The sequence below is a fragment of the Strix aluco genome, chromosome 29, assembly GCF_031877795.1.
Source record: "Strix aluco isolate bStrAlu1 chromosome 29, bStrAlu1.hap1, whole genome shotgun sequence".
Lineage (NCBI taxonomy): Eukaryota > Metazoa > Chordata > Aves > Strigiformes > Strigidae > Strix > Strix aluco.
The window spans coordinates 2,961,182-2,987,700 of NC_133959.1; the positions used below are offsets into that span (position 1 = coordinate 2,961,182).

At 50.8% G+C, this 26,519-nt stretch overlaps 1 protein-coding gene across 20 annotated transcripts in view; it reads left to right on the top strand.

The window, feature by feature from the left end:
- PTPRS (protein tyrosine phosphatase receptor type S) overlaps window positions 1-26,519 on the top strand; it is a 162,781-nt gene that overhangs the window by 130,881 nt on the left and 5,381 nt on the right. For 5 of the 20 annotated variants that reach the window (XM_074809089.1, XM_074809088.1, XM_074809087.1 and 2 more), the window contains 16 exons: window positions 1,613-2,203; window positions 2,873-2,973; window positions 3,504-3,757; window positions 4,166-4,259; window positions 4,479-4,694; window positions 6,447-6,604; window positions 7,627-7,638; window positions 9,410-9,522; window positions 11,880-11,927; window positions 16,121-16,218; window positions 18,953-19,076; window positions 21,830-22,005; window positions 22,586-22,705; window positions 22,810-22,964; window positions 24,962-25,247; window positions 25,718-25,896. In XM_074809089.1, the coding sequence (XP_074665190.1) occupies window positions 1,613-2,203; window positions 2,873-2,973; window positions 3,504-3,757; window positions 4,166-4,259; window positions 4,479-4,694; window positions 6,447-6,604; window positions 7,627-7,638; window positions 9,410-9,522; window positions 11,880-11,927; window positions 16,121-16,218; window positions 18,953-19,076; window positions 21,830-22,005; window positions 22,586-22,705; window positions 22,810-22,964; window positions 24,962-25,247; window positions 25,718-25,896 (2,725 nt within the window). The remainder of the gene's footprint in view (window positions 1-1,612; window positions 2,204-2,872; window positions 2,974-3,503; window positions 3,758-4,165; window positions 4,260-4,478; window positions 4,695-6,446; window positions 6,605-7,626; window positions 7,639-9,409; window positions 9,523-11,879; window positions 11,928-16,120; window positions 16,219-18,952; window positions 19,077-21,829; window positions 22,006-22,585; window positions 22,706-22,809; window positions 22,965-24,961; window positions 25,248-25,717; window positions 25,897-26,519) is intronic. The other 15 variants (XM_074809090.1, XM_074809094.1, XM_074809096.1 and 12 more) reach the window with 12 other exon arrangements.

Sequence of the window (26,519 nt, forward strand, 5' to 3'; positions counted from 1 at the left end):
TTTCTTTATCATTCAGGGCTAGGGGCTGAATTTAAATACAGTAATACATCCAGTTTTCTCCTTTACTGTCCAAACCAATTGCAAAATAAAACACTTCCCCCCCCTCCCAGGGCTTTCTTCTCACCTTTCTTCCAAACAGTATTTGTTGTGCAAATGTAATATTTTCAAGCTCAGCTGATTATAGTAACATTTGTGATAAAAACCGAAACATAAAGGTAATGGCACTGTTTTTCTCTTTAATGTGTTTCTTAGGCATTTCCAGGGGAGGTTCTCCCAGCACTGCTCCCCAGACATTCTGTGGCAGTTTGAAATGGATAAAGCATTTGTTTCAGAGACAACCCCTCATTCCCCTGTTCAGATGTCAGTCGATGCAGCAGGCGGAGTGGTTTCCCCAGTTTGACTCTGCCAGGATCCCTGACACAGGCAGTGTCCTTCCCTGCCTCCTGCTCGCTTCGTGAGCCGCACTACAGCTTTCCAAACCGCCGACCCTCGGCCAGGCTCGTGCTGCGAGAGTGGGCTGGGATCTCTCCTAACTCCATTCTCTCTCCTCTTCCTGTTCAATCAGAACACCAAGGCGGAGAGAGGGAAATTAGATCTCTAATAGTGGATTTGAGTGTAAATGACGCATGAGCTGCTGGAATTAATGCTCTGGTTTCTCCAGCTTCAGGAACCTCTGGGCCTACACCTGTCGTTTAAGTGAGGCTGTGGGCTTGCTTAGCAGTCGGGCAGTGCCAGGGCTCATTAGACAGAGGCACGGCACTGCTGAGCTCCTGCAGCATCCCCCAGATCTGGAGGAACTAGCTGACAGGTTAGGAAGGGAGCTAACTGGAAACACACCAACACCCAGCTATCTTTTCCCTTCCTCCAGAGGAGAGAAACAGCACAGAGTAAGCAGCAGCTCTCCCTATCCTCTGCCTCACACAGATTTTGGGCTCTTTCCACTCTCTGTGTGCTTCCTTTTTTCTGTACCCAACTGGGTGATCAGATGCCTGCCAGACTCGCTTTGCTGGCCTCGTGCCTGCTGCTCAGGACCTGGGGCTGCCCAGACTTCCCTTCCCATCCTTCATTACTTCACCTTCAACTGCTCTGGACTTCCCAGCCTGAGCCAATCTGTTCCAGTCTCTTTCTGCATGAGCTGTGCTGTGTAATGGAGAGAGAGAGAGGAAGGGAGTTTGGGGGAGTCCAGCGTTCGTTCTTCCCTGCCCTGGGAAGCATCTGCTCAGGTGACTGGGACAGGAGGCTGGGAGTCAGGACTCCGGAGTTTGCTCTTCCCAGCTGTGGGAGGGTGTGTGGTCCAGTGATAAGGGAGGAGCTGTGCGTGCCTTTCCATCCTGAGGAAAGGGAAGAAAATAAATCCAGAAATGTGTCAGTACCTCACAGCTGACACGTTGGCAGTGCACCTCACTTCCTAAACTTGATAGAGACCATCCACCTGTACCGTGGGTGGGTAGCAGCAGCTTGCTTCACAAGGGGATACGCTAAAGTATGCAGAGTCGAGCTGAAACCTTGCCACTGATTTGAGGAACCTGTTGCTGCAGCTTCGGAGTCTCTGCATCTCCTCACCAGCCACCCTGTCCCACGTTTGACTGAAGGTGTTTCTCTTCTCTCCCAGTCCCAGGGAAGCCCATCCTCTCTGTGCACCAAACGGAGGAGAACACTCTTCTGGTGAAATGGGAGCCTCCGTTGGATGCGGAAGGCCAGGTGATGGGCTACCGGCTCCAGTTTGGCCGCAAGGATGTCGACCCCCTGGCTACCTTGGAGTTCTCGGCCCTGGAGGATAAGTACACCGCTCCCAGCATCCACAAAGGCGCCACGTATGTTTTCAAGCTGGCCGTGAAAAGCCGGGCTGGCTTTGGGGAGGAAGCTGTGCAGGAACTCACCACCCCTGAAGACATCCCCAAGGGTTACCCCCAAATCCTCGAGGCGAGCAACATCACTTCCATGTCGGTCCAGTTTGGCTGGCTCCCCCCCGTGCTGGCTGAGAGGAATGGAGCCATCGTCAAATACACCGTGGCCTACCGGGAAGCCGGTTCTCCCGGCAACCCGCTGGAAAAAGACCTGCCCCCCTCCCCAGAGAACTCGTACACCCTCAACGGCCTCAAACCCAACACCGCCTATGATGTTAAAATCCGTGCTCACACCAGTAAAGGCCCTGGGCCGTACAGCCCGACCGTCCAGTATCGGACGTTCCAGCTGGATCAAGGTAGGACTTACCGGTTTCTCCTCCCTCTCTCTCCTTGTTACCGGGGCTGGTGCCAGGAGGCAGAGAGCTGGAGAGGTCAAGCCAGGCTCAGCCAGGCTCGTGAGTAAATGCAAAGCACTCTGGTTTCACACTCAGTCCCTCAGCTCCTCTCTGCCTTGTGCCAGGTAAGTCCCTTTTACCACTTTCTTCTAAGTTAAGTCCGGACACCCTTCTTTCACTGGCACCTGAAGTGGGGGGCCAGTCGCTATACAGGTGGGAAGAGCATTTTCTTCAGCTTTTGCAAACAGCCAAAAGAAAACAGAAAAATCAAAAAACCTCAAAACGTGACCTGGGATGGGTTTCCTCACCTGAGCATGCTCAGAAAGCCAGCACCTCGTTCCTGCAGCAGCCACCCAGACCCATAAGTGTGTGGGCAAAGCCACACACCCTCCCTCACCCCTCCCTGGGGTTAGGCGTGGGGACAGGGAGCACTGGGAGATGGACCTTGGCAAAACTCAAGCAAAGTGTGAAGGAGGGAGCAAGCCCTTCCATTCCTGCAGCGGCAGCCAGACCCAGACTGGCAGGCCCTTTTGCCAGTGCCTGACATTCTCTTCCTTCTCTTTCTTGCTCATCCTTCCCTCTGCTGCCTTTTCTTCTCCTTTCTCCCCTTCCTCCTCACTCTTCTCTCAGCAGTTTTACCCAAAAACTTCAAGGTGAAGATGGTGACAAAGACATCTGTCCTTCTGAGCTGGGAGTTTCCTGAGAATTACAACTCTCCCACCCCATACAAGGCAAGTGGAATGGAGGAGTCAGAACTGCGTTCCTTCCCAGTTTCCTGGGAGTCTTCTCTGTTGGTTTGAACAAGAGGTTGTAAAAGGCACGAATTCTGGATTCCTGCCTCAGATATGGGCGCATAATGGTTAAGCACTAGATCAAGGGGATGGGTTGAAAATCAGAGCTGTTGGGTTACATTCAAATCATTGGGTTACATACCAAATCATGGCCTCCCTAGGCAAGTTATCACAATTTTCCCATTCCCGGGTAAAAATTTCTCTGCCCAGAGAAGTCTCAAGACTTTGTCCTGCATCTGCCTTATGCCTGGGGACCCTCTTGTGCAGTGGGCACGAGACAGGAAGCTTCCCTCTCAGATGACTCCTGCCTCTGTGTTTGCTCCGGCCCTGGCAGAGCTGGGTGGAGCAGGGCAGAGCCGAGTGCCCCATGTTCTCTGCAGACCAGAGCAGCGGGGCGGAAGGAGTTTGGTTGCTTGAGCCGTATCAGCCTTGCTCATGGTACAACTTTGCTGCCTCTTGGCCTCCCACAGATCCAATACAACGGGCTGAATGTCGATGTGGACGGCCGCACCACCAAGAAACTCATCACCAACCTGAAACCCCGCACGTTCTACAACTTCGCTCTCATGAACCGGGGCAATAGCATGGGTGGCTTGCAGCAGAACGTCGCAGCCTGGACCGCTGCTGACATGTTATCAAAGAAGCCAGAGGTGACCCACAAGCCTGATGCTGATGGCAACGTGGTGGTGATTCTCCCAGACGTGAAGAGCTCTGTGCCTGTCCAGTAGGTTTCTGTTAAACTGCAGATGTGGGATGCTCCGTTTATGTTGGGGGGGTGTCAGCCCTGAGGGCTGGAGTCCACACAGCGAGCATGGTGGCAGGGGGTCTGTTCCCTCCGTTTTCAGCCTTGCCTGACTCTTGCCTTTTGGAGCCACTTCCCAGAGCTAACAGGGGATGCCAAAGAAATGCGAAGGGAGTAAATAAGGAGACATGTCATACGGGGTTGCCACTAAATCCAGGCTCATTCCAGGAGCTGCAATAACCATGCTAAATTAAAAATAAAGGGCTTTGCTGAGTTGGGCCAGTGGGGCTGTTTGGGCAAACCTGGCCTTCCACATCAGTGTGTGCACTCTCTTCTGTGGCTTGCTGAAGGAGATTAATTCCTTCTATTCTGATTATTCCCAACTCTTAGGGCTTACTACATTGTGGTGGTGCCTCTAAGGAAGTCCCGAGGAGGACAGTTTCTCAACCCCTTGGGCAGCCCCGAGGAGATGGACCTGGAGGAGGTGAGTGTGGGTGAAACTGAGGGCAGCTGTAGGGAGAGAACAGGAGCTGTAATGGTGACCGGAGAGCCTGGGAAGGGTGGTTTGGGGTATCTGTGCTCCACATTCTGAGTAGCTAAGGTGTGGCCAGGCTTGAGTGGGATGGTTTGGTTCTCCTTCCTTCCTGCTCCCTTGATGGTGCTGAAGGCATCAGGTCTCAGAGTGTTCCTTTGCTTCCTCCAGCTCGTTCAGGACATTGCCAGGCTCCGACGCCGAAGTCTGCGTCACTCCCGACAGCTGGACTTCCCCAAGCCCTACATTGCTGCCCGTTTTCGCTCCCTCCCCTCCCACTTCATCTTGGGGGACATGAAGCACTACGACAACTTCGAGAACAGAGCCCTGGAGCCAGGGCAGAAATATGTCATCTTCATCCTGGCAGTGCTCCAGGAACCTGAGGCTGTAAGTGCTACCTGCTTTCTCTTGCCCTCTTCAGGTGCTTGTGCCCCTCTGTCCCCATTATCGACCAGAGACAGCAGCTGCTCCCTCATGAGCTGCCAGAGCCCTGGTGCTCTCCTGGCATTCTCCATAACTCTCTCCCACCAGATGCCAGAGCTTGAGGGTTTTTTTTTTCTTTGTAAAGACCTTCCATTCCAGCTGTGGAGCTTTTGCATGTGGCTCTTGGAGCTGTTTGTGCCTGTGTCCGCGTGCAGCATACGTGCTCCTCCAAGCAGACAGGCTGATGCCACGAGTAGTTGTGCGCTGCTGCTGTGTTCTGCCAGTTGTGGCTCCAGATCTGAGTCCAGAATGGGGAGCACTGAACTCTCCACTCAAGACTACACTCGAGTTCAGAGATCCCTAGTTCAAACCCCTTTACAAAGAGTAATTTCTTGTAAAGGCTGTCCTTTTATTCCTTAGAGCAGTGACCCTAGACATCCTGCTTGTCGCACATCCTGGTCATCACTCAGCTCCCCGCCAAGCAGAGAGGGGAGATTTTCTTCATGGAAAACTACTTGTGCTCTCTACCACTTGCAGACCTCTGCTGATTTCAGTGGTGCTGTGTTTGGCTTTGTGAAAACAACTGTTTTAATATTTACCTGCCTCCTCCCTCATGCACAATAGGAAGCAGTCTAATTCTTTGTTGTTTTTAAATCCCCCTATGGAGTTGTAGCAGGGAGCTATTTGAAATTAAGGGTTTTCAAAGGGTTTTTTCCCAAATAAATATTTAGTTGTATATTTGATATTAAAGGATTAGGCTGACACGCTTCTGAATGGGTTTCTCAATCGGATTACTGCAGCTTGTGGTAATTTCTGCTTTAGAACAAGGTACTGCATATTCGCTCACAACGGCCTGGATTCACAGCAGCTCCCAAGTACGCAGCAGTATTTCAGTCCTGCTGAGCTGATAGAGCTCAAGGACCCAGAGTCCAGATCTCCTGTTCTTGTCTGTCCCAGACTTTTTACTCAAACCAGGCCGTGCCAGTTCTCTGTGCGTTTTAGTTTGTGTGGTTTCTGTGTAAGATGGGAACGCATCCTTCCTGGGGTGGGGAGATCGTAGTACTCATGAGAACAAGCAAGCAATGTGCATTAGTTATAACTCTGATGGGTTTGAATGTGCCTCTGATTCTCCTCAAGAGCCCAGCTCACTGCAGAGGGGGCGGAGGAGACATACTGCATTTTATTAATTTATGTTTAATTGTAAGGGTTGGATTTTTTCAGTTGCCAGACCAGACTGTTTCTAAGCGTTAATTCTTGTTTTAACCCCTTCCCTCTTTCTTTGTAATCCCATCTGACTGTCAAAATCCAGATGGTTACATGAGAGCTTGGAAAAAGTGTTTGTGGCAGTGGAGAGGGCTCAGGGATGTGGTGGAACAGAGACATAGTCAACTGGTTTTCTAAAAGCGCCTTCCTGGCTACGAGATTAGGTGAGCCACAGGCACGAGGCAGTCTACAGCTTCGTGTGAATGGGATCTTTCAATGGTCTGTCTTGCCTGGAGCATTGGACGAGGAGGATACCTGTCATACGTTTGCTCACAGCCAGAAGTTTTTTCTATAGGTTGAAGGGGGCATTTTCTCTGTTATTATTTTGTTGGTGCTGCAGGGAGCTCACATCCTCTGTAGCAGTTTCTCTTGTGGCATACAGTATGGTTGCCCATTGTTTTCAGTTCCCATTCCATCTCTGAACTGTGCTCCACGATCTTTCATGTCTTCCAGACCTTTGCTGCTAGTCCGTTCTCCGACCCCATCCAGCTGGACAACCCTGATCCGCAGCCGATCATTGATGGAGAGGAAGGGCTGATCTGGGTCATCGGGCCCGTCCTGGCCGTGGTGTTCATCATCTGCATTGTCATTGCCATTCTACTCTACAAAAAGTAAGAGATGCTTCTTACCCAGATCTGTGACCATTCTGAACGTCCCCAGCTCTAGCCCCTAAAGGGAATTTCCTCCTTGGACCTGTAGTTGTCAGCTGAGGGCAAATCCTTCCACCAGCACCAGAGAGAGGAGCCTGAGACACAAGATGCTGAAATGGGAGGGTCTGGCTGGCACAGGAGAGATTAGCAGTGGGTTGCAGGCACTTGCTGCTTCACAGTCCACCCTACGGCACTCTCAGTAAAGCTGTGCTTGTCTATAGACAGTCTGTTGTGGCATGTGTGCAATGAGTTTGTCAGGTCTCTTGCCTGTCTCCTCCAGAGGAGCTGCTCACAGCCGCAGCCTGGGGCTCCCTTTCTGTGCTCTGTGTGTGTGTGTGTGTGCGCGCGGTGGGGACGATGCAGAGAAAGCACCTTTGTGCTGTGGATCAGCAGAGACCTCCATTGTTCTCAGACTGGTTTGCAGCTGGAGCTGGGAGATGAGAGCAGGGGTGTAATGTGAGTCTTCAGGAGAGAGCAACCCCTGGAAATCTCTCCCTTTTCCTTGGCTTTCTGAGCAGCTCGTGGTGCGTGGATGAGAACGGGGGCCCCTTGACCACACACAGGCCACACTGTGCAGTGGAAGAGGGTAGGAGAGGGAGCAGATGCTGAGCAAAATGGATAAAGAAAAGGGGCAGGATGGCAGATATGGCCAATGCAGGGGTGTCCTTAGCTAGGGCATCTAGTACCCAGGATGGAGGGAGCTCTCTTAACCCTGCTCCATCTTCCATCTGCACAGGTGTGTTTGCTTATGTGCATCCCAGCATGTGTGAAGCTGCTGGACACACCAGTGCTCTGGGTCGGGGACTCAGGTGGTCCTTCTTGGTGTTCATTAGCACTGACCTAAATGGGTAATCTTTGCTGGTCCTACTTCCACCTGTGTTACCACGATTAGAGCTGAGCAAATGCTTCCCCTTTCCTCTGCAAGTCCTTTCTAACCTGAACATTTGTCTTGTCTTCTCTCCACTTACTGCTTTCCTGGACAGCAAGCCAGACAGGTAAGAGCTCCAGATTTGCCATTTACTTAGGTTCTTTCTTGCTGTGTGTTAGGCTCTGTTTACTGTCTTTGGTGATGGGGCTTTGTTATACAGTTCCTACCATTAGACTTGTCCTGACAGAAACCCTGTGTCAGCCTGGCACAGGACCATGTTTGAATCAGGGCAGAAAAAGCAAAGAAAGCCCAGCTTTTTCCTGCTTGTCCGTTCCTAAATATAATGGCCCTTTCTCAAGCTGAGCAGCAGTGACGGTAAACGGCTCATAAAATGTTGGGTTAATGGAGCAGAGAAACACCCATTTGTGTTGCAGTCAGAGGTGAAAGCAGGTTTTTTCCATGTTTGACTGCTCCATACAGGCTGTCCCTGAGCCACTGGTGTACTAGAAGCAGAATCTCACCAGCTGAGCTGTCCTCACCCCATTGAAAAAGCTGCTCTTGCCCCATCACCCAGGGACTTCTAACAGAGTTCGTTTACGACTGCAAAAATGAGACTTCAAACCATTTCCAAGGCTGGAAGAGCTTTCACTGGAAGTAACTGATGGGTTTAGCCAATGAACTATTAACAGCAGTTTCAGAACTGAGGCAAAAATAAACTACTCCCAAACTGCAAAGTGGTGTAATTCTAAAATGCTGCCCCATGCAGTGCTGGCAGGGCTCATGCCACTTCTTCTAAGCTATTAATGACATTAAGAGACAGCTAAAAATGTACTGAATAACCTCCTCTCTGCCTAAGTAATTGCCATTATTGCTGCAGGCATATTATTGGAGGTTCCTGCACAACCCAAGCAGGAGAGGTTGAGGAGCTCTACAGCCATCTTGCTAGAAGAGCTGGGACAATGTTTGCAAGCCTCAGGGTGTGGGTACACATTCTCTGCCCGCTGGAGAAGTTTTGCTCCAAACAGTTTGTCACTGCTCCCTTGCCAGAGGTTATCACATCTTCAGATCAGCACTGGGCTTTGCTTCCAAATTCTTCTCAAGGAGAATGAGCCAGGTCAGCAGAGACTTTAACTACCTCGGCTAACCTAACCCATTTTGAGCAAAATATATTAGGAAGCACTTATATGCGCAGCTCAGCTGGCAGGTTGGAGCGGGCTTCAGCTTCTGGCAAGGAGGTGAGACAGATCTCAGCAGGCACAGCTGTGGTGGGAGAGGATGTGTCTACACTGTTTTTGGAACCCAGATTTTTAGGGTTCTGCAGATCAAAAAAGGTTGAAAACCACTGCTCTGACTTCTCTGCAGCAAGGCACTGAGAGCTCCTAAACAAGCCAACAGAGCAATATCAGTACTTTATGTCCAAGGTCATGGCCAGGAGATTCTGTACTTTTCCAAATGATTATGTTGGCTCTGGTTCTTTCAGGCTGAAAATGGCTTGGCCAGAATTGGAAGGTTTCTGCTTGCAGAGGTCTGCACAATTCAGTGGAGGCTTGTCTGTGCAGAGAGGCTGAGGTGTGAGTTTACAGCACCTCACCTGCTCCTTGAGCCTGTGTGTACTTCTGCTAGGAGAAGGGGGAACTTCCAAACTCGTCAGGAAGCTGCTGAGGGGCTGCTGGGCCATTGTAAACACATCAAATACAGCACTGACAAAACCTTCCAAACCCCATCCCTTTTCTGATGCATTTTATGTAACGTCAATCTTTGGCTGCATCTGGCCCTGATTTCAGTGGGAACTATGCTCAGGTGTGAACACAGCCCAAGTAGCTGAAAAGACTAAAAGGCCCATGAGCTAAGCTGCTTTGTCTTCTTGTTTTTGGTTTTTGTTTGTTTGTTTTATAAAGCAAACGGAAAGATTCAGAGCCACGGACAAAATGCCTCCTGAACAACGCTGAAATCACCCCTCACCACCCTAAGGACCCTGTGGAAATGAGGCGCATCAACTTCCAGACCCCAGGTAACCGGCTGCTAACCAGCCTTTCTCACCGGGAAGGCAGGAGCAGAGCAACTGCCCCTTCCTTAGCCCCTTTGTGCCTGCGTGAAGGCTGCTGCAGTGCTGCCTTTGAGACCCAGGCCTGGCCTAGGACGCAGCCAAGGAACCTCAAGCCTTGTCTATGCTAAGCTGAAAGAAACCTTTGCTGGGAACCCCATGGGCCTTGCCCAGGCTCTACCCAGTGCTAGCAAGGCAGGAGGAAGGGCTTTCCTGGATACCCAGCTAAATTGGTGCGTTCTGGGCTAAATACACAGCTGCGAGTGCCGTGGCCGCGCCGAGCTTGCCGGACCACCGATGCTGCCGTGCAGCCCCGTGCCTCGCCCTGAGAGATCCCCAGGCGCGGTGGAGATGAAGCGTGGCAGGCTGCCCAGCACGCGCTGCTCCCGCCACATCTGCAACGGGCGCTTTCTGCCTACGTGCCAAAACACTCCCGGTAGGAGCCAGGCCTGCCCCGGGGTTGTGTGGAGAGAGAGAGAAAGGCAGCTGGTTGCTTTGCGCAGACGAGGCAGCGTCTCCTCGCTTAGCGCGGGCGCTGTCGCTGCGACCGGCCGCTGAGCAAGCGAGTAACTGCACTTAACCCCCGGGCAGAGAGGCTCGCTGCACCCTCCTTCCTGTACACGTGTGTCCCCATGTACATGCATGTCGAAGCTGCCTGCATGGCACCTCTGCAAGTCACCCCTGACACGGCCAGGGCACGTCCTCACGCAGACGGACACTTGGGGATGCTGAGCAGTGCCTGCGCACTGGTACACGCCTCTGCCTCCGAGTTCCTGGTGCTTGAGGATTTGGAAGGGAATTTATTGTGCTTTTTGGGGGCTGGCTGTTGTTTTCAGTTTGTTTGTATTTTTTTGCTGTTTTGTGCTTGTTAGTAATGTTTCTGCAGCTCCTGTTTCCCCTTCCCATCCCAGTCCTGTCCTTAGCGTTGTCTGAGTTTACTTAGGATGAGGTTGGCAAGTCAGTAGGTACCCAGAGGACAGGGATCTTTGGGGAAGCACAAAGGCAGCACTGAGCTGAGGGCTTCTTATCAAAAAGAGTTAGAAACAACCTGTTGGTATCAGCCCAAGCTTAGGAACATTTGAGTCTCAGCTGAGGGGTGGGTGCAGGTTCAAATCAGCACACAGAGACTGAATGCAGAGCAGTTCAGCAGCAGTTAGGTCCCTAAATCAGCCCTTACTTAGCAGTGCTCTTGCAGGAGAGTCTGAAGGTGTTTGAGATCTTCTGAGTGTCCCCAGCTGCAGCTCAGCAGCAGTTTGCATTTGTCTGTGCTCAGTGTTACATACTGGGTGCAAACAGGAGCTCCCCTTGGGAGAGTTCTGGTTGGCTTCTGGGTGCTCCAGGTGGTGGTGTGAGACCCAACAGGACGAGCTGCACTCCCCCATGTGAAACCTATGCTGAGATAGAAATAAAGATAAAAGATTGTGGCCATCCAGCTTAGCCTGGGTGCTAAGAAGCAGCTGGAAGTGCTGGTTCATGTGTTTGCCTTACTGGATATTTCTCCCTGTCCCCACAGGATAGCAGAGTCAGCTAAGGGTGCTTGTGAGCTTCAGTTAACGTGATCGATAGATGAGTGAGTCTGTCTTCTGTTGACCCTGCTGTTTTGGTCATGCTCTGCCTCTGCATTCTTGGTCTAAGAGGCTGTAAAAGGCAGCTAAAACATGCAAACCTGCCATTAAGGCTCTGCTAGGCAAAGGCCTGCAGATCTCAAAAGACTGCCTGGCTTTGTCCGGTCTAACTTTAGAAAGATGCTGCCATCTTTTCTTTATAAGTTCATCTAGCCAAAGAGTTTAGCTAGCTAGTTTATTCTGGTATATAGTTTGTAAAGCAGTAAAAGGTTTTAAAGGATTTGGGAGAGTTGGTCACCTGCCTCCCGCAGAATTTTGCAAACGGGTGAAAATGGAAATGGATGGAAAATCAGAGCTTGGGAGTGTGTTGGTGATGATGGAGAGACTGTGGTGCAGTTTGCAGGGGAAGACTCTGTAGGTGCTGTCTGAATTACAGTCATTTGAATTAAATCTATTGTGGTTTAGAAGAGGGCCTGTAGGCTCTTCTCCAGCCAGATGACCCAGAGTCCAGCAAGCAGGGAGTTTCTATCGTGTCCCCAGCAACAAAACAGTGGGGGGACGTGGGGGGCGTGTGTGCGAGCATCTGTGCAGCTCAGAGGGGAAAGCATAGGACATCTTAGATACCCTGTCCTAGCCTAATCAGCACAAAAAATAACTTTCTTTTCCTCTTTAGATTTATGTTGCTTTTGTTTTTTTATTAGCATGAAATTTTTAAAAAAGTGTATATTTTATTTATTTATTTTTTACTGTTTTCTGCAGATTCTGGTCTGAGCAGCCCTCTCAGTGACCCTGAGTTTGACTTTGAAAGTTAGTTCCTGTGTGTTTTTGTTCCTGTTGGTTTCATTTTCCCCCCCCCATTATTATTTTTTTCCTCTTCTGTGGCTTTCCTTTCCAATTCTGTTTTGTTCCTGTTTTGGTTTTTTTGCTGAATTCTATGTATTCCTGCAGTGTTTGCCCGTCTCATCCCTTTTCTGTGCCATCTGTTTGTCTGAACCGCGCTTCCAGTTTTACAGTATCAAATAACAGGCCTTTTGCAAGACAAGGGTAGTAGCAGCAGCAGAATAGAGCCCCTGGTAGCAGTGTGGGACACTGTCTGTCCTTCTGTGTCTCTTTTGCTGTCCCAGGAGAAAGACCTGGGTTTCAAGGCTTCCTTTTCTCCCCATTGTCGAAGGTGTTTCATTTCTGAAGCTTGGCTAAATGTCCCTCGTATTTGTTCACGGGCAGAAAGCAATCTGTGCACCGGTGTGTGAGCGTTGTGCGTGTGTGTGTGCCTGTGCTTTTGTGTCCGTTGCTTCCTAACGTGGGGAAAGAGAAAACCAGAGCTGCAGCTGACGATCCCCTCGCCCTGGAGAGCCACGCAGGCACCTTCTCATGTCAGGCAAGGAAAAGGGCCGTTTCCCATCTGTGGCAGGTGTCTGTTCCTTGGCATCAACTTGTTCCAGGAGCACAAAGACCAGAGGCCTCTCCATGGTCTCCACACCCCCTGGGTTTCATGCAGAGTGTCATCCAGCCGTGGTGATTTTGCAAGGATAAATGGGCTCTGGCCCATGTAACAGATGTTAGGGTGACGTTTCTGGCGAGTTGGCTGGTGCACAGAGAATCAAGTCTTTTGTGATAAGATTAGAGAGATTCAAGTGATTGAAATGTTAGATGAGACTGGCTCTAAAAGACTTCATCCCCATTAGAAGCCAAGATCCCAGCTTTGCTGGGTGGGTTTTGGGTTTGATTTTTTTTTTTTTTTCCCCCCCAATGCTGGGCAGGGAAGTAGATGTGAGGTTTCAGCTGACAAATATGAAGAATCACAGATGCTGCTTGTGCTCAGAGATGTGAGGGCTGGGACATTTTTCAGAATAGTTTAATCCAAATATTGGTCTTTTTGGTATTGAATACTCCTGTCAATACTGTTCCAGCCCACCTGCCACCTCCCCTCAACCCCCTTATTGTAACAGAGGGGTTTTCTGTGTTTTTTCAAGCCGCACTGATCCTTGGCTGAACCTGGGCCCACAGCAGCGCTCCCTCTGCCACCCTCCCCGCTGAGGAGGTTTCCCTGGGGGGCAGCCCCGCAGGTAGCCAGGAGGCCACTGAGCAGAGGAACCTTTGAGCCATTTGCCCTCTTGTCTGCTTTAATTCAGTATCTCTTTTTTAGACAAAAGAGACGCTGCTGCAGCTGATGCAGCAGTGCTGGCTGATGCCACTGGGAAGTGCCACTCCTGGCTCATTTCATATCAAACTCCTCCTGGATCTTAATGGGAACCCCCATGCACTTGGCATTTTGACCAGGAAAATGTTTATCACTGCAGAGGTTTCCATTCTTCTTTTATTATAAAGAGCCCTAGAAATTGATCCGACAAGGAGATTTGTGTCTTTAACAGCAGCAAAACAGGGCAAGTTCCCATGTGCTCTCAGCCAGTGTCTGTTTACAGCGGGTTGGAGGTGGGGGCAGGATGTTCCCCAGCAAAGAGACAGAGCTGGTTTTCAGGAGCCAGTCACACTGAGGATTTTTCTTGGAGCTTTTATGAAGGAAACTTGTGAAATGCCTTCAAGGGGAATGTGACTTCTCGTTCCAGATTGTCACAGTGGGCCTTTGCCATGCAGCCCGCTCGCTCAGAGAGAGCGACGTGTACTGCTCCATGACTTCTAAGCCAAAGAGAATCTGGGGGTGTTTTGCTTGCTTGCTTGTCATTACTAGGTTTTCTGATTGTGGTTGTTTTTCCTTTTAACCTATGTGTTCATCATTTGGGATTTCATTTACAGCACTGTTTCTAAGCACGCTTCAGCAAATAATCTCTGGCTTTTTGCAGCAGAGTCGGGTGGTAGCAGCTGGGCCGAGAGCTGCCCGGCTGCCTCCCAGCCCAGGGGGGAAGAAGTCAGTGAGGGGGTGACCCACAGAGATCTGGAGATGGTTTATTGAGTTGTCAGAAGTTGTTCTGAGTAGGGTTTGGCTTTGCTCTAATGCTACAGCTGAAGGTACGTTTGCTGCCCTCTCCAGCCCTTGCTTTCAGAGGCAGAAGGACAGACACTGAGAAGAGTGTTTATAACATTAACTTGGTTTGGTCTCTGATCTCTGGCATCTCAGCCAGCGTGGCCTTCCCGTCCCACACAGGCAGAGAGAGGACCAGTTCCTCCCAGCACCCCCAGTCTGCATCCATTGCTGGGGTGGACAGCAGCCACCTTCCAGTCCGGGGTGGGAAGCAAAGGAGAAATCCTTCTCCAGGTGCAATGGGCTATGGGACAGCAAAAGATTAACAAGAAGCTTCTCCTCCATGAGCTGGGAGAGACTTTCTGCCCTGGTCCTCAGCACAGTAGAACAGAGCCAGCGCAGCCTCCGGAATACTTCAGGGTTATTTTTGTGAGCTTTTTTTGGTCTATTCCCCGCCCCGCTTCTATTTTCAGCCAGACTTCCTTGTGCTGAAAATAGATGTCTAGTTAGCTTAGGAGAAACCTGTTGAAGTGGTGGCTCAAATCCCCACTCTGTGGCAGACTCGTCCTGTCCCCAGGCCTGGGGGAGGCAGCATCTCTCTAGAAGTCACTGTAAAACTGAGGATGTCATGCTTGCTTTGCCATCTCTGTGCTGAGTTTTCGGAGTATCTGACCATGCTGCTGCCACCGCCGCTGCTTTGTCACACACCAACACCCACGGGGCTCGAAATTCTCCCTGGCTTCCATCTCTTCTCCACTCCTGTCCTTCTCATTGGGGGCACTGCCCAGGGCTTCTTGGCATGCTGCTGTCCTCGCCTGGCCGCTGTCATCCGTAGCGGGGTCGGCTGGCAGACAGCACGGGAAGCCTTTGGAAAAACATAATCCAATGCAGATGAGCAAAGCACGGAGCGCTTTTCCACCTTGATTTGTGGCGTAGCTATTTGAGGTGATAGGATGGGAAGGATTGCTGCTCCTTCCGGAGCTCCAGCTGCCCCTCTCGGAGCAGGATGTACAAATCACGCTGGAGACTGAACACTGAGTCTGCCTTCGCTGCTCAGCCCCGTTCGTGGCCGAGATGTGCCTTCAGTCTGACCAGTCTGGGGCAGCGTGGCCCTCCCACTGCCAGCACAGCTCAGAGAAGATCGAGTCTGTGCCCTGGCAGATCTGTCGGCCTCAGTACGAGCACAACTTAAGTGTTGGTGAGAATTGCAGGGGCAGCGGGTGAACCAGGGCCATGAGGCATCGGTCTCCCCAGCAAATTGTTTCCCATCCCCCAGACTGAGAAGGGGCAAGAGGATCTTTTGCCTCCCCATCACAAAGGGAATGACCTCCCCAGCAGAGGCTGCAACGGGGTTGGTACCCGCCTGCCCCGTAGGTGGAAAAGGGAGGGCGAGGGCAGCGCAGTGCTGGTGTCTGCGGGCTGTGCTCTAGCAGGAACATCATCCACTGGCCGTCAGCAGGAAGAGGAGCCAGTGCTTGACATTTCCATACCTGGTTGCACTCCTGGAGCGGTGAAGGTTAAACCGCTGCATCCATGAGCTCACCAAGAAGCTTTCAGAGCCAATGTTGTGCAAAGGACAATTCCTGAAAAGCCTCCCCTGCTTCCCCACATCTGCATTCCCTTCCCCTGCCCCACATCACCATGGTTGGCTGGATCCCTGCCCCTTCCCTTCTTTTGTGTTGGAGTTTGTTTATGATCATTGCGGGTGCTGTAACATTTGCTGCGTAGGTTCCTCTGGCAGCGTTTGCTCATTTTAAGTCCACTATTGGAATTGCTAACATGCATCTGCTCTTTGGATTTTCCTTTTTGTTTTGCTCTGATTTACACATTGAAAATGGGGCCATCACGGGAACACTCTCATTTTACTGTTTGTTTTTTATTTCCTTGATTTTTATTTTTTAATTCCAAGGACACAATTTCGAGCCCTGAATTCTTCTCTTCTAACCTCCCTACTTTCATTGCAGATCTTACATTGTAATTTTTTTTCTTTTCTTGTTTCTTCTTTCTTATAAAATGCGCAATGGTTGTGAATTTTAGTCATTATTAAATGAGATTCTTTTCCTGCTGTCTTGTCTTTTAGGTATGCTCAGCCACCCACCAATCCCCGTTTCCGAGCTGGCTGAACACACAGAGCATCTCAAAGCTAATGATAACCTGAAATTGTCCCAAGAGTATGAGGTATGAGCGAGAGTGAGTGCTGTGCATGGGTTTGCAGAGCCAGGGAATTAGGAAATTCAGCCAGGCCCTCATCCAAATAAACGTAGCTTTGTTTTAAGGATCTGGTTAGTTGAAATAAAAAAGCGATTTATGTATAGAAAATTAAATATAGAAAATAAAGTAGTTGCTCAGTGCCTTGCTAGGTTCAGTTCCAGGTCATAAAAAAGAGGCTTGTTCCGTGAGGCATTTCTGTCCAAAGAGTGGGGATTTGGGGCAGGGTTTGAGCTCCCTTCATGGAGGGGAATACGTTTCTGGAAGATGTCTGCCAGACAGACGGATGGGGAGTTGTCCTTAGGGGTGCCTGTGTCTTGTTGCTGAACATGGAGGGGACCAAGCCAAGAAGCGTGATACCCAGTTTTAGATAGCTGAAGTTAAACAAAATGAACAGTAAGTCCTCCAGAGCTGACATGATCAGCAGCCATGGAGCTAACGCTGAGAAAAACAGGATGATTTGTGTCTTTCTTGTCTTGTCTGGGGGTTTTGTGCTCATTTTTCTCCTTCCTGCTAATGTTTGGTCACTGAAAGAGGCTCCTGCAGGCAACCAGCTGTGGCTGCTGCACTTGCATTTCAAATTCCTCCCCCAGACTGTACAACTCCCACCTTGACGGGGCTGAGGGGTTGGGCCAGTCCCAGGGCAGACTGAGGAGGGAAGGGGAAGAGCATCTCAGCCCCCAGGTGCCCAGTGCCACTGCGTAGGGTGGCATCTGTGTCAGCAGAGGGGAACGGCTGTGCGCGTGCCCAAACCCGCTCGCGGTGTCGCGGCTGCATCAGCACCCGACAAATCCCCGTGCGACGGCCGGCGCTGGCGGCGTGCAGGCTGCTTTCCTTGCAGGCTGAACACAGGACTGAATTTTTTTTGTTGTTGTTGTTCAAAGACATAACATACCCCGATATTTTTAGACTAATAACCAGTCTAGGCTGCCTAGTGCTGTTCGCAGGCAGAGAGCGAGGGGGTATTTTCTGAACAAAGGGCTGGTTCTGGGATGTTTTCTCCCCGGTCTGGCTTGCAAACATCGGCATGCGTGAAGCAGCTCTGTACTCCCAGCCCCGCACCCACGGAGGGGGGGTTTGCGCGTTGGAGAAGGCACATTTGCTCTGCTGGGGTCTTTCACCCCACGTTGGGGTGCGGGGGGAGCAGCAGCCTGTTAATCTGCTCTATCCAGATTTCAAAGACTGATTTGCATAATGCAATATCCCAAGTGCCCTGGCTTCGTTCCAGCACAACCTCCTCTAGTGGGAGAGCCAGAGCTAAACAAACATCGCTAATGAAATGAATGCGAGGCGAGATTAGAGGGATAGAGAGCAAACAGACACATTACAACAGTATAAATACCCATTAGTTAGAAATGCTCCGCAGCGAGAGCGCAAGAGGACGTTGGTGTCGGGTGGTTTTGTAGCCCTGGAGCTGAGCTCTGCCCCGGGGGCTCTGGGGTCAGCGCAGGCAGGGGAGGGCAGCGGGAGCAGGGGCCTGGTAAGGGCTGACCCCTGCGAGCACAAAGGGCCAAATCCAGGCAGGCGTCTGCGGGACCTTGTGTCCCCCCCGCCAGCCAGGAGGGTCGGGCAGGGAGAGGGAGCAGTGGGAAACAACTCAGCACGCTCCTGCCAAGCCTCCAATTGAGGCAAACCCCTAGGGCTCTGCAAAATGATGAAGGAATTAAGCCCTTGTTTTATTTAATTCTCTGGCTGAGGATTTAGAGGTAAACGTAATTAACCTAATTTCCATATCTGGGACAGCTGGACTTTAGAAAAAAAAAAAAAAAAAAAAAAAGCAACCACCAAACCTGGCATAAATCACCAGGACAGGCAAAGAGGATTTTTCTCTCCAGTGCATTGCATTGTTGACTCCTTCATCCCTTCTAGGAAAAAGCCATGTTGATTCAGTTTCTTAGGGCCAAGGTCCTTACCCCTTCTCTGTCCAGGGAGATGCACTTGTCCTGCCCTGTAGAGCAGGCAGGTGCCTGCTCCTGCCAGACTCCCGTGGGGCTTTCTCCCCCTTTGCACCTGGGAGACCGTCAGCACCGAGTCTTTGTGGTCCCAAGTCGTGCCATCTCTGCTCTTTGTGGAGAAGCCCAGTCCCCTCCTGCATCCCACAACAGCAAGTTTTCTCCCTGGTGTTTCGTGTCCTGCTTGCACACGTGGTTATAAACCTTGTCCGACCTTAAATATCTTCTTCCCCAGGTATCAGTGCTCACCAAGACACTGGTATATTTATGCCCTCTTAATCGTTGTTTAGTTTAACCATGCACAGATTTAGCCTCTTCATCATTTCATAAATACATCCTGACGTGATTGTTCCTGTTGTTCCCTCCCAATTGCCGGCCGTTTGTCAGTGTTGGGAGCGCGGGGCTGTACCTAACCCAGCGCAGCCTCAGCCGAAGTACGATCCAGGGCCTCTATTGCAGCCTGACATGGCACTGATGCTTTTGCCACTGGGTTGCACTGCATCGTGCCAGAGGGGGAATTATCTCAGGTACCGCGCTGGGGGCTGAGGGAGGTGGGATGGGAGCACGCTGTGCCGTCGGGCTGCGGCTTCTCACAGCAAAGATCAGTTCTTGAGGGAGCAAACGGCGAACGCTGCGTTCCTCACCTAGATCGTCAGAGCCAGGATCTGTCCCACGCGGAACAAGGTATTCGGAGCTTGATCTGCTGCTTTTCTCCTCCCTGACTCTTCCGTTTTCTTTCCCAATTCCTCCAGTCCATCGACCCTGGCCAGCAGTTCACCTGGGAGCACTCCAACCTCGAAGTGAACAAGCCCAAAAACCGTTACGCAAACGTGATCGCCTACGACCACTCGCGCGTCATCCTGCTGCCCATCGAAGGTACTGTAGCATCTCTGCTCCTACACCTTAGTGCTGGTGCTACTGCACGTGCTCTTCTCCCTTCCGTTCCTCCCTATTTATATTCTTCTCTTAGCATTTCCCTGGGAGTTTAGCAAGCAGGAGATACCTCTGTAAACCAGGCATTTGTTAAATTCTGGTGACTGACATATTCCCTGGAGCTGCAATCTCTTATTTCAAGGGCTGGTTTATCAAGAAACTGTCTTCCCTTTACTTGGAGATCCATGCTTCTGACTAACAGGAAGAATTCAGACCACATAGTGCTTTAGAGGGAGCAGGAACAGGGCAGTGGGTGGCAATGGGTGTGGAGTGTATCTGTACAGCGGTTGAATGAGAAGTAAGCACAGGGCTGATTGTACAGACGTGTCAGCAACATAGCAAAGATGTGGCTGCTGAGTTGTACAGGCATAAAGATTACTTGATATGCAGCTCCTGCTGCAGTCCTGGCCCCTAAAAGGGTAAGAATAAGAAGGGGTTAGTGTTAGCCTGGTAGGTCATAAATTGCTTCCTGAGCCTCTTATGTGAGTGATGGTGCAGTCAGAAAATTTACATTAAATTTCACAACTCGTGGCTCTTGACAGAGTTGCTCTGGTGCACACTAGGATAAGAGGGGCTTTTGGTGGAGAGGAGATGGAGTTTAACAGGGCACCTGCTTTGGTTGCTGCTGCTGAGATAATATTCAGGTTTCGTCATCTGGGGTTGCGTGGGGTTGTGCTGTACGGATAAAACATTTAAGGCTAGTCTAGCGCTGCCAAGAGCTGATCGTCTGAGCAGAGAGGATATGGGATGTCCTAATAACCCCCTGGTGAATGTAAAGGTTAATTCAGAAGCCTTTGTGACAAAGGAATTGCTAGAATGATCTCCCTCTGCTGAGGTAACTCTGAGGGATGCAGAAGAACTGTTCCTGAGGTAACAACAGATCATGGTGATTTGCCAGAAAGCTGCACAAATCTGGATTGGTCTTGTCTGCCATGAAAGGATTTTAAACATTTCTCATTGTGACGATGACTCTGTTCTGGCTTGGTTTTCTTCTGAGATTAATATTGCATGAGCCAAGGAAAGAAAAGTCTTTAAAAAGTTGCCGTGTCATTCAAGGGAAAAGAGAGGAGCTCAGCCGTAGGAATGAAGGACACTTCGGGCTGCTCTCCACTCTCAGGAAAACAGAAGCACGGGGCTGGATGCAGGCAGCAGTCCCAGCTCTGCCCAGGTGGCATCGGGAGGGACCAGTGGTGCAAGTGTGACGGGCCAAGGTTTAATTTTCAAGCATCTGAGAGGTTCTGACACGTCTTGGCTGGTGTGTTCCTTCCTACCAGGCTGTATTTTATGCTGAGGGCTGGAAGATGAAAGGAGTCGGAGGAATTAGTTGTTGCTTTCTCTTTGTTTTAAATCTGGATTTGTCAAGGCTGCAAACTGTCAGCGTCTGCTTGGTTGGGAAGAAGTAGTGGCTTTAATTCCGTGACTTCTCTGTAACTGGGCCTGTCACAGAGCGAAACATTGCAGGAGCTCATGGCCACCATTTTAAATTACAGAGTGGACCCGAGGGGGCTGGAGAGGAGATTAATTCCGGAAGCTCAGCCTTGATCACGTTCCTGCTGCTGCTGCACAGCCGCCTTCCCTCCTGAAATTTCAGATTGGGAAGGGATGGGGGCAGGGAACGCTCCAGAAATTTAATCAAAAGCCATTTCTACCAGCAGCTGAAATTACCAAGTACCCTTGAGGACTGGCAGGCAATTCAGCGTGGATTGCACCTCGCCAACAGAAGCAGCAATGCCTATTGCTGCAGCAGGATGAGGACTAGCAACCCAATTTCATATTGGTGCTGCTCCCCACCCTTGGCTCCCCCTCGAGACAGGAGTTAAGCGTTCTGTACCGAGTTAATCATAGGTTAGCAGAAACCTGCCAACCTTGCCAGCCGCTCTGCTGTAATTAGGAACGGGCCAAATCGCCAAACAGTGCGGATCCTCTGTGCCAATCTCGGAGGCTCTCGAAAGCTGAACCTGAACATCCCTGCTTGCCAGTGTCCATTTTAACTTCAGAGCAGTTTTCTCCTGCCACGTCCCAATCACCCTCTTCACTCTGGCAGTACCTCCTGCCACTCGTATCAAACCCCTCAAGCAAGGACACAGGCAAGCAGCTGTAACTCAATAGCCTGTAACTCATGCAAATGGAAAAAAACCCCACTCCTAAAACTGACAGCAGACAATTTAAAGCAAGTCAAAGCCTGTAATTTCAAAGCCTTTATTGGCTGAATCAAGCCTGGTTTTATTCCTTGCTTTGTCCAGCTGTAGCTCACTGCCTGGGATTAGACTATAGACTGCGCAGTGCATCAGCCAGGTGCGTTTACTGCCCAGACTCTGAGCGTTTGGGGACAAGGACTTGGTTTTGTCCTATTTGAGACCACTGAAGCAAGAGCCCTAGGCCAGGACTTTCGGTCCTGTTAGCAACACCAGTAAGACCACCGTGGTTTCAAGGCTTGATATTCAGTCTCTTTAATTTTTGCAAGAAGTTATTTGTCTCCCTGCAATGCAGACCTTGGAGGCAGGAGCTTCAGCTGGGAAAGACTTGGAAAGAGCCTGTTACTCACAAAGAGCCGTGATTCTAACCCAGCAAGGCATGAAGGCTCTGGTGTTTTTTAGGGGAATTATCTCTAACAACATTCCTGCAAAGATCTCCTCATGCTTCCAACTATGAAGTCCTGCGCAGTTCACTAACTTGCTTTTGCTGATTTAATACAGGAATTGTGGGCAGCGATTACATTAATGCCAACTACATTGATGGCTACCGGAAGCAGAATGCCTACATCGCCACGCAGGGGCCTCTGCCAGAGACCTTTGGAGACTTTTGGAGGATGGTGTGGGAGCAGCGTTCAGCTACTATTGTTATGATGACTAAGCTGGAGGAGAAATCACGGGTAAGATGCATGAGAGGGATGACTAGTTAGTCATAATCCTGGGGGATTGGAGGGTAGGGTTGGGGAACAGCAAATCCCTTTGATCTGCAGCCCACATTTATGTCAGTGGGGGATTTCTGCCTGTTTTGCCAGCACCCTGAAAGTTCAGTGATTCATTGCTTTTAAAAAAACAAACCATTCACCCTGGAAAGCTGCAGCCTCCTTTGCAACTCCAAGAGAAGAGGACACTCAATCCCATTGCATGCTTTGTAGGTCTGTCTCGGAGTTAATCATGTGGCAAGTTTCACATTCGGTTCTCTTGTTTAACAAGCCCCAGTACATTCACTCTAATCTTCAGGATCATTCCAGTCTATTGTCTACATGATTGATGTGGTGCATCAAAGCCTGTGCTTAGTCAGTCGGAGCTTTTCAAGGCGGGTCTGTCCCTATCGTGGTGCTCTGGAAAGACTTTTGCACCTTCCCTCTCCTTTGTGACCTGGCCAGCTTCACCTGTGATAACCTCAGGCCAGTTCTGGAATGAGCTTCCCCCGCAGCAGCGCAGGGTTTGTTCCAGCATTGAGCAATGCCTCCTGTCTTCCAGATCAAGTGTGACCAGTACTGGCCGGGCCGGGGTACAGACACCTATGGAATGATTCAAGTGACGTTACTCGATACCATTGAATTGGCCACGTTCTGCGTTCGAACGTTCTCCCTCCACAAGGTGACCTTCCTCCCGCTCCTCTTCTGCCCCCGGCAGGCAGCGCGGGCAGGCCCGGCCGTGTGCTGGTACCTCACGTTGCTCTTGGTGTTCTTTTGTCTTTGCAGAACGGCTCCAGTGAGAAGCGGGAGGTCCGCCAGTTCCAGTTCACAGCGTGGCCTGACCACGGTGTACCCGAGTACCCCACCCCCTTCCTGGCTTTTCTGAGACGGGTGAAAACCTGCAACCCCCCTGACGCTGGTCCCATCGTGGTGCACTGCAGGTACCGATTCCCTTCACCCCGCTCCTGCGTGGGGCCGGCTGCGAGGGAGGCAGAAGCTGAGGATGAAGCTGATATACGTAGTGTCCTAGCGAGTACCCAGCAGGCCAGAGCTGTCCTGTGAAGTGGATCCCCAGGCAGCAGCTGAGGAGGATAGTTGGGGTTTTCACTGAGCGCAGAATTTCCTGAGACGATGAGTGGTTTAGTTTGCACCAAATCACTCAGATCTTGATAGCAATGGGAAGCGCCCCGTGCTGTGCCAGTGTCTGGTTCTGTGTGCAGGGGCTGTTTCTTGTCACAATGGGAGAGGACAGAGATCAAGTGCAGCCTAGAAAGCTGCTTGGTGTTGCTGCGTCGGGTGTTCGGGAGGCAGAGCTGCCTCAGCTGTCAAAGGGAGAGCTGACAGTGATTGAAAGAGGGGTGGTTTTTTTGAGTGCTGCAGCCGTTCTGATAATGACAAACTGAAGGCCCCTATGGGCAGGTTGCATTCCCTAATTCAATTTACAACCCGACGAGGAATGCTTGCAGCCTCAACTTAGATAAATCCCTGTGTTCCTTGGGAGGGTGTGGAGGAGCCTGCAGGTTACTCGGCACTGAGTAAAGAGATCTGAATTTTACAGGCTGCTGGGGGAAGCTAATCCTGCCTCTCCTAGAGGATGCCATTTAAACAGTCTTTGTAAGTGGGCAACTTATCACTAACCTTGCAGATGGCAATTATCGTGCACCTCTCAGAAAATGAATAAAGAGAGCTGTCAGCTCACAATGTGCAGGAACCGGCTCCTGAATCAGCTGCTAAATTCTTGCCAAAGCTTCAGTCACCTGCTTGGTTCAGGTGTTAGGTAGTCTAATTAACAGAGATCAAGGGGGCTTTATGAAGAAAGGGACTGCACTGGAATAGTAAAAGGAAACCCTTTATTAGCAGCGGCCGATGCCCAGACCCACAGAGCCCTGCTGATTCACAAATGCCATTACACACAAGTTTGATGTTACCTCGATGCACAAAAACATTTAGGAAAAGAGGTGACGCATGTTACTCATTACAACATCAGTAGTTTCTCAGCTGCTGAAAGATCTGAGTGATTAAACGTGCTTTTTAAGCCCTTAGATTGTGCCAGGCTTTTGTTCAAGCCTAGAGCCCCCTGCCTAGAATTGTCATCGTGGTGTGTCTGCCAGGAGAGCTCCTGTCCTGGGGATGTCACAGATGAAGAGGCAGCAGAAACGGGGCAGACCAGTACAAAGGGGGAATAGGCACGTCACCAGAGGCAACTTTTCATCTTCCATCCTGTCCTCAGGTGACATTAGACCAAACTTGGTCTGGGAAGTTTTTGCTAAACTGAGCTGAACAAAGCAAACCTCTGCACGCTGCAAACTCTGGGGCTAAGCCTGAGTGCTGCTGCGTGCAGATGGGCACAGGAGATGAGGGGACCTTTCCCTCTGCTGGCTCTGATCCAGCAGCCTCTCCCAGCTGTTAGGGCAGCACTGGCCCAGGTGGGGTTCAGACAAACAGCTTTTTAGGTCCCGGCACAGGCTTTAGTGGCCCTAGTGCAGCACAGTGCTCACGCACTAGAGTGACTCAGGGCTGCCGTGGCTTTGGTGTCACCACTGTCCTCCAGGCCCTGTTGTACAACTTCCAAACCCTCCAACACAGTATTTTTAAGCTATGTCAAGAGCAACACACCGAGGTGAGTGGGCAGCAGCGCTCACCAGCACCAGTTCCTTTAATACAACAAAATTATGCAACAGCTGGACGCACACATTTGGCTGCTTTGCCAAGATTTCCTTTGCCTCTGGCCAGCAATAGCTGTGCTCACAAGGCCGAGGGTCCTTCCCAGCCACCGAGTGCCTTTGGCGTTCACTCTCTGCCTTGTGCATCTGTCTCTCCCCTGTGTTACTGCAGTGGAAAGATCCTCCCTCGTGGGTGGCCTTCTGGACTATCTTTCTTCAGTGGCAGCGTAGTCCCATCGCTTCATTTTTTTTTCCCCTTTTTTTTTTTTTTTCAGTGCGGGCGTTGGACGGACAGGCTGCTTCATTGTGATCGACGCCATGCTCGAGAGGATAAAACATGAGAAGACAGTGGACATTTACGGGCACGTCACGCTCATGAGGTCGCAGCGCAATTACATGGTGCAGACAGAAGACCAGTACAGCTTTATACACGATGCCTTGCTTGAGGCTGTTGCTTGTGGCAACACGGAGGTCCCAGCGAGGAACCTCTACACCTACATCCAGAAACTGGCACAGATTGAAGTCGGAGAGCACGTGACGGGCATGGAGCTGGAGTTCAAGGTAATGGTGGGTGCTTGATGGGGACAGTCACTGGGGAAGGCTCTGTGTTCCTCACAGAAGCCTTGCTGGGCTGGCATGTGTGCGTTAGCAGACAGGGAACCTTTATAAGGCTGATGGGAACTTTTTTAGTTCCATGTTAGAGAAGTAATTACTTTTCTGCCTTATGCTACTGCAGTTCCCAGGGGAGACCTACCTGCTACTGCAGGAGGCTTGTCTGGTCATTTCAAATCGAGATTGAATTTGCTCACTCCTTAGATTGGGTTTTTAAACTTTTTTTTTTTTTCCTCTGAAAGTTTTGCTTAGGGAATGGTCTCAGACTCTGTCCCCACCCCCCCAAAAAAAAGGAGGGAGCAGCGGGCAGAACTGTGCGGTGGAACACGGAGGGCGAGTCAAGTGGGCTGGCATAGGGCTTAAGGAAAAAAAAAAATAAAAAGCTGAACAAATGGTTGTGGCTCTGCTTTTGCCTTCAGCGACTCGCCAACTCCAAAGCCCACACCTCCAGGTTCATCAGCGCCAACCTCCCATGCAACAAATTCAAGAATCGCCTCGTCAACATCATGCCATACGAGACGACACGGGTCTGCCTCCAGCCCATCAGAGGAGTGGAGGGGTCAGACTACATCAACGCCAGCTTCATCGATGGCTACAGGTAACGGGGCCCTCGCTGCACTCGGGGAGGATGTGGGCGAGCCTGGGGGTGCCGCGTCCTGAGGGCTGGGCTAGGCCTAACACAGCAGTGCCGGAGGTCAGTGCCCTCGTGCTGATGGCCAGCAACCCCCCCGCAGACTCAAGTGCAGCCTTGTGATGAGCTCTGTTCTCCGTGATCTTAAAATTATTTATCCCTTGAAGCGAACCAAACCCTTCTCCAGCTGCAGGTCCTAAACATAGAGTGTCAGTGAGGGGTGGATTTTGCTGTTGGGAGGTTTCTAAAAACGGATTAGCCTTTTTATTACTTCTATGATTCGGGGATGTTACAATTCTGACAGCTTCCCACAGGCAGCACATGCCATGTGCTCCAGCCCGAGGAGCTGCAGCCCTCCCCTGGAACAAGGCAGCCCCACGTGCACCTTCCTCACCTCATGGTGTCTGCAGCAGCCCTGGCCCTGGCCGGGACACCGGGGTTGGGGCATCACCACACCTGGCAGGGCAGTTCTTGGTGCTGCCCAGGCCCAGCAAACGTGGATGCTAGTTCCAGGAATCGGGCACCTTCTTCCAGACAGAGCATCAGGCTAGAGCAATCTAGATTTACCCCTTTGCAATGGTATTTAGAAA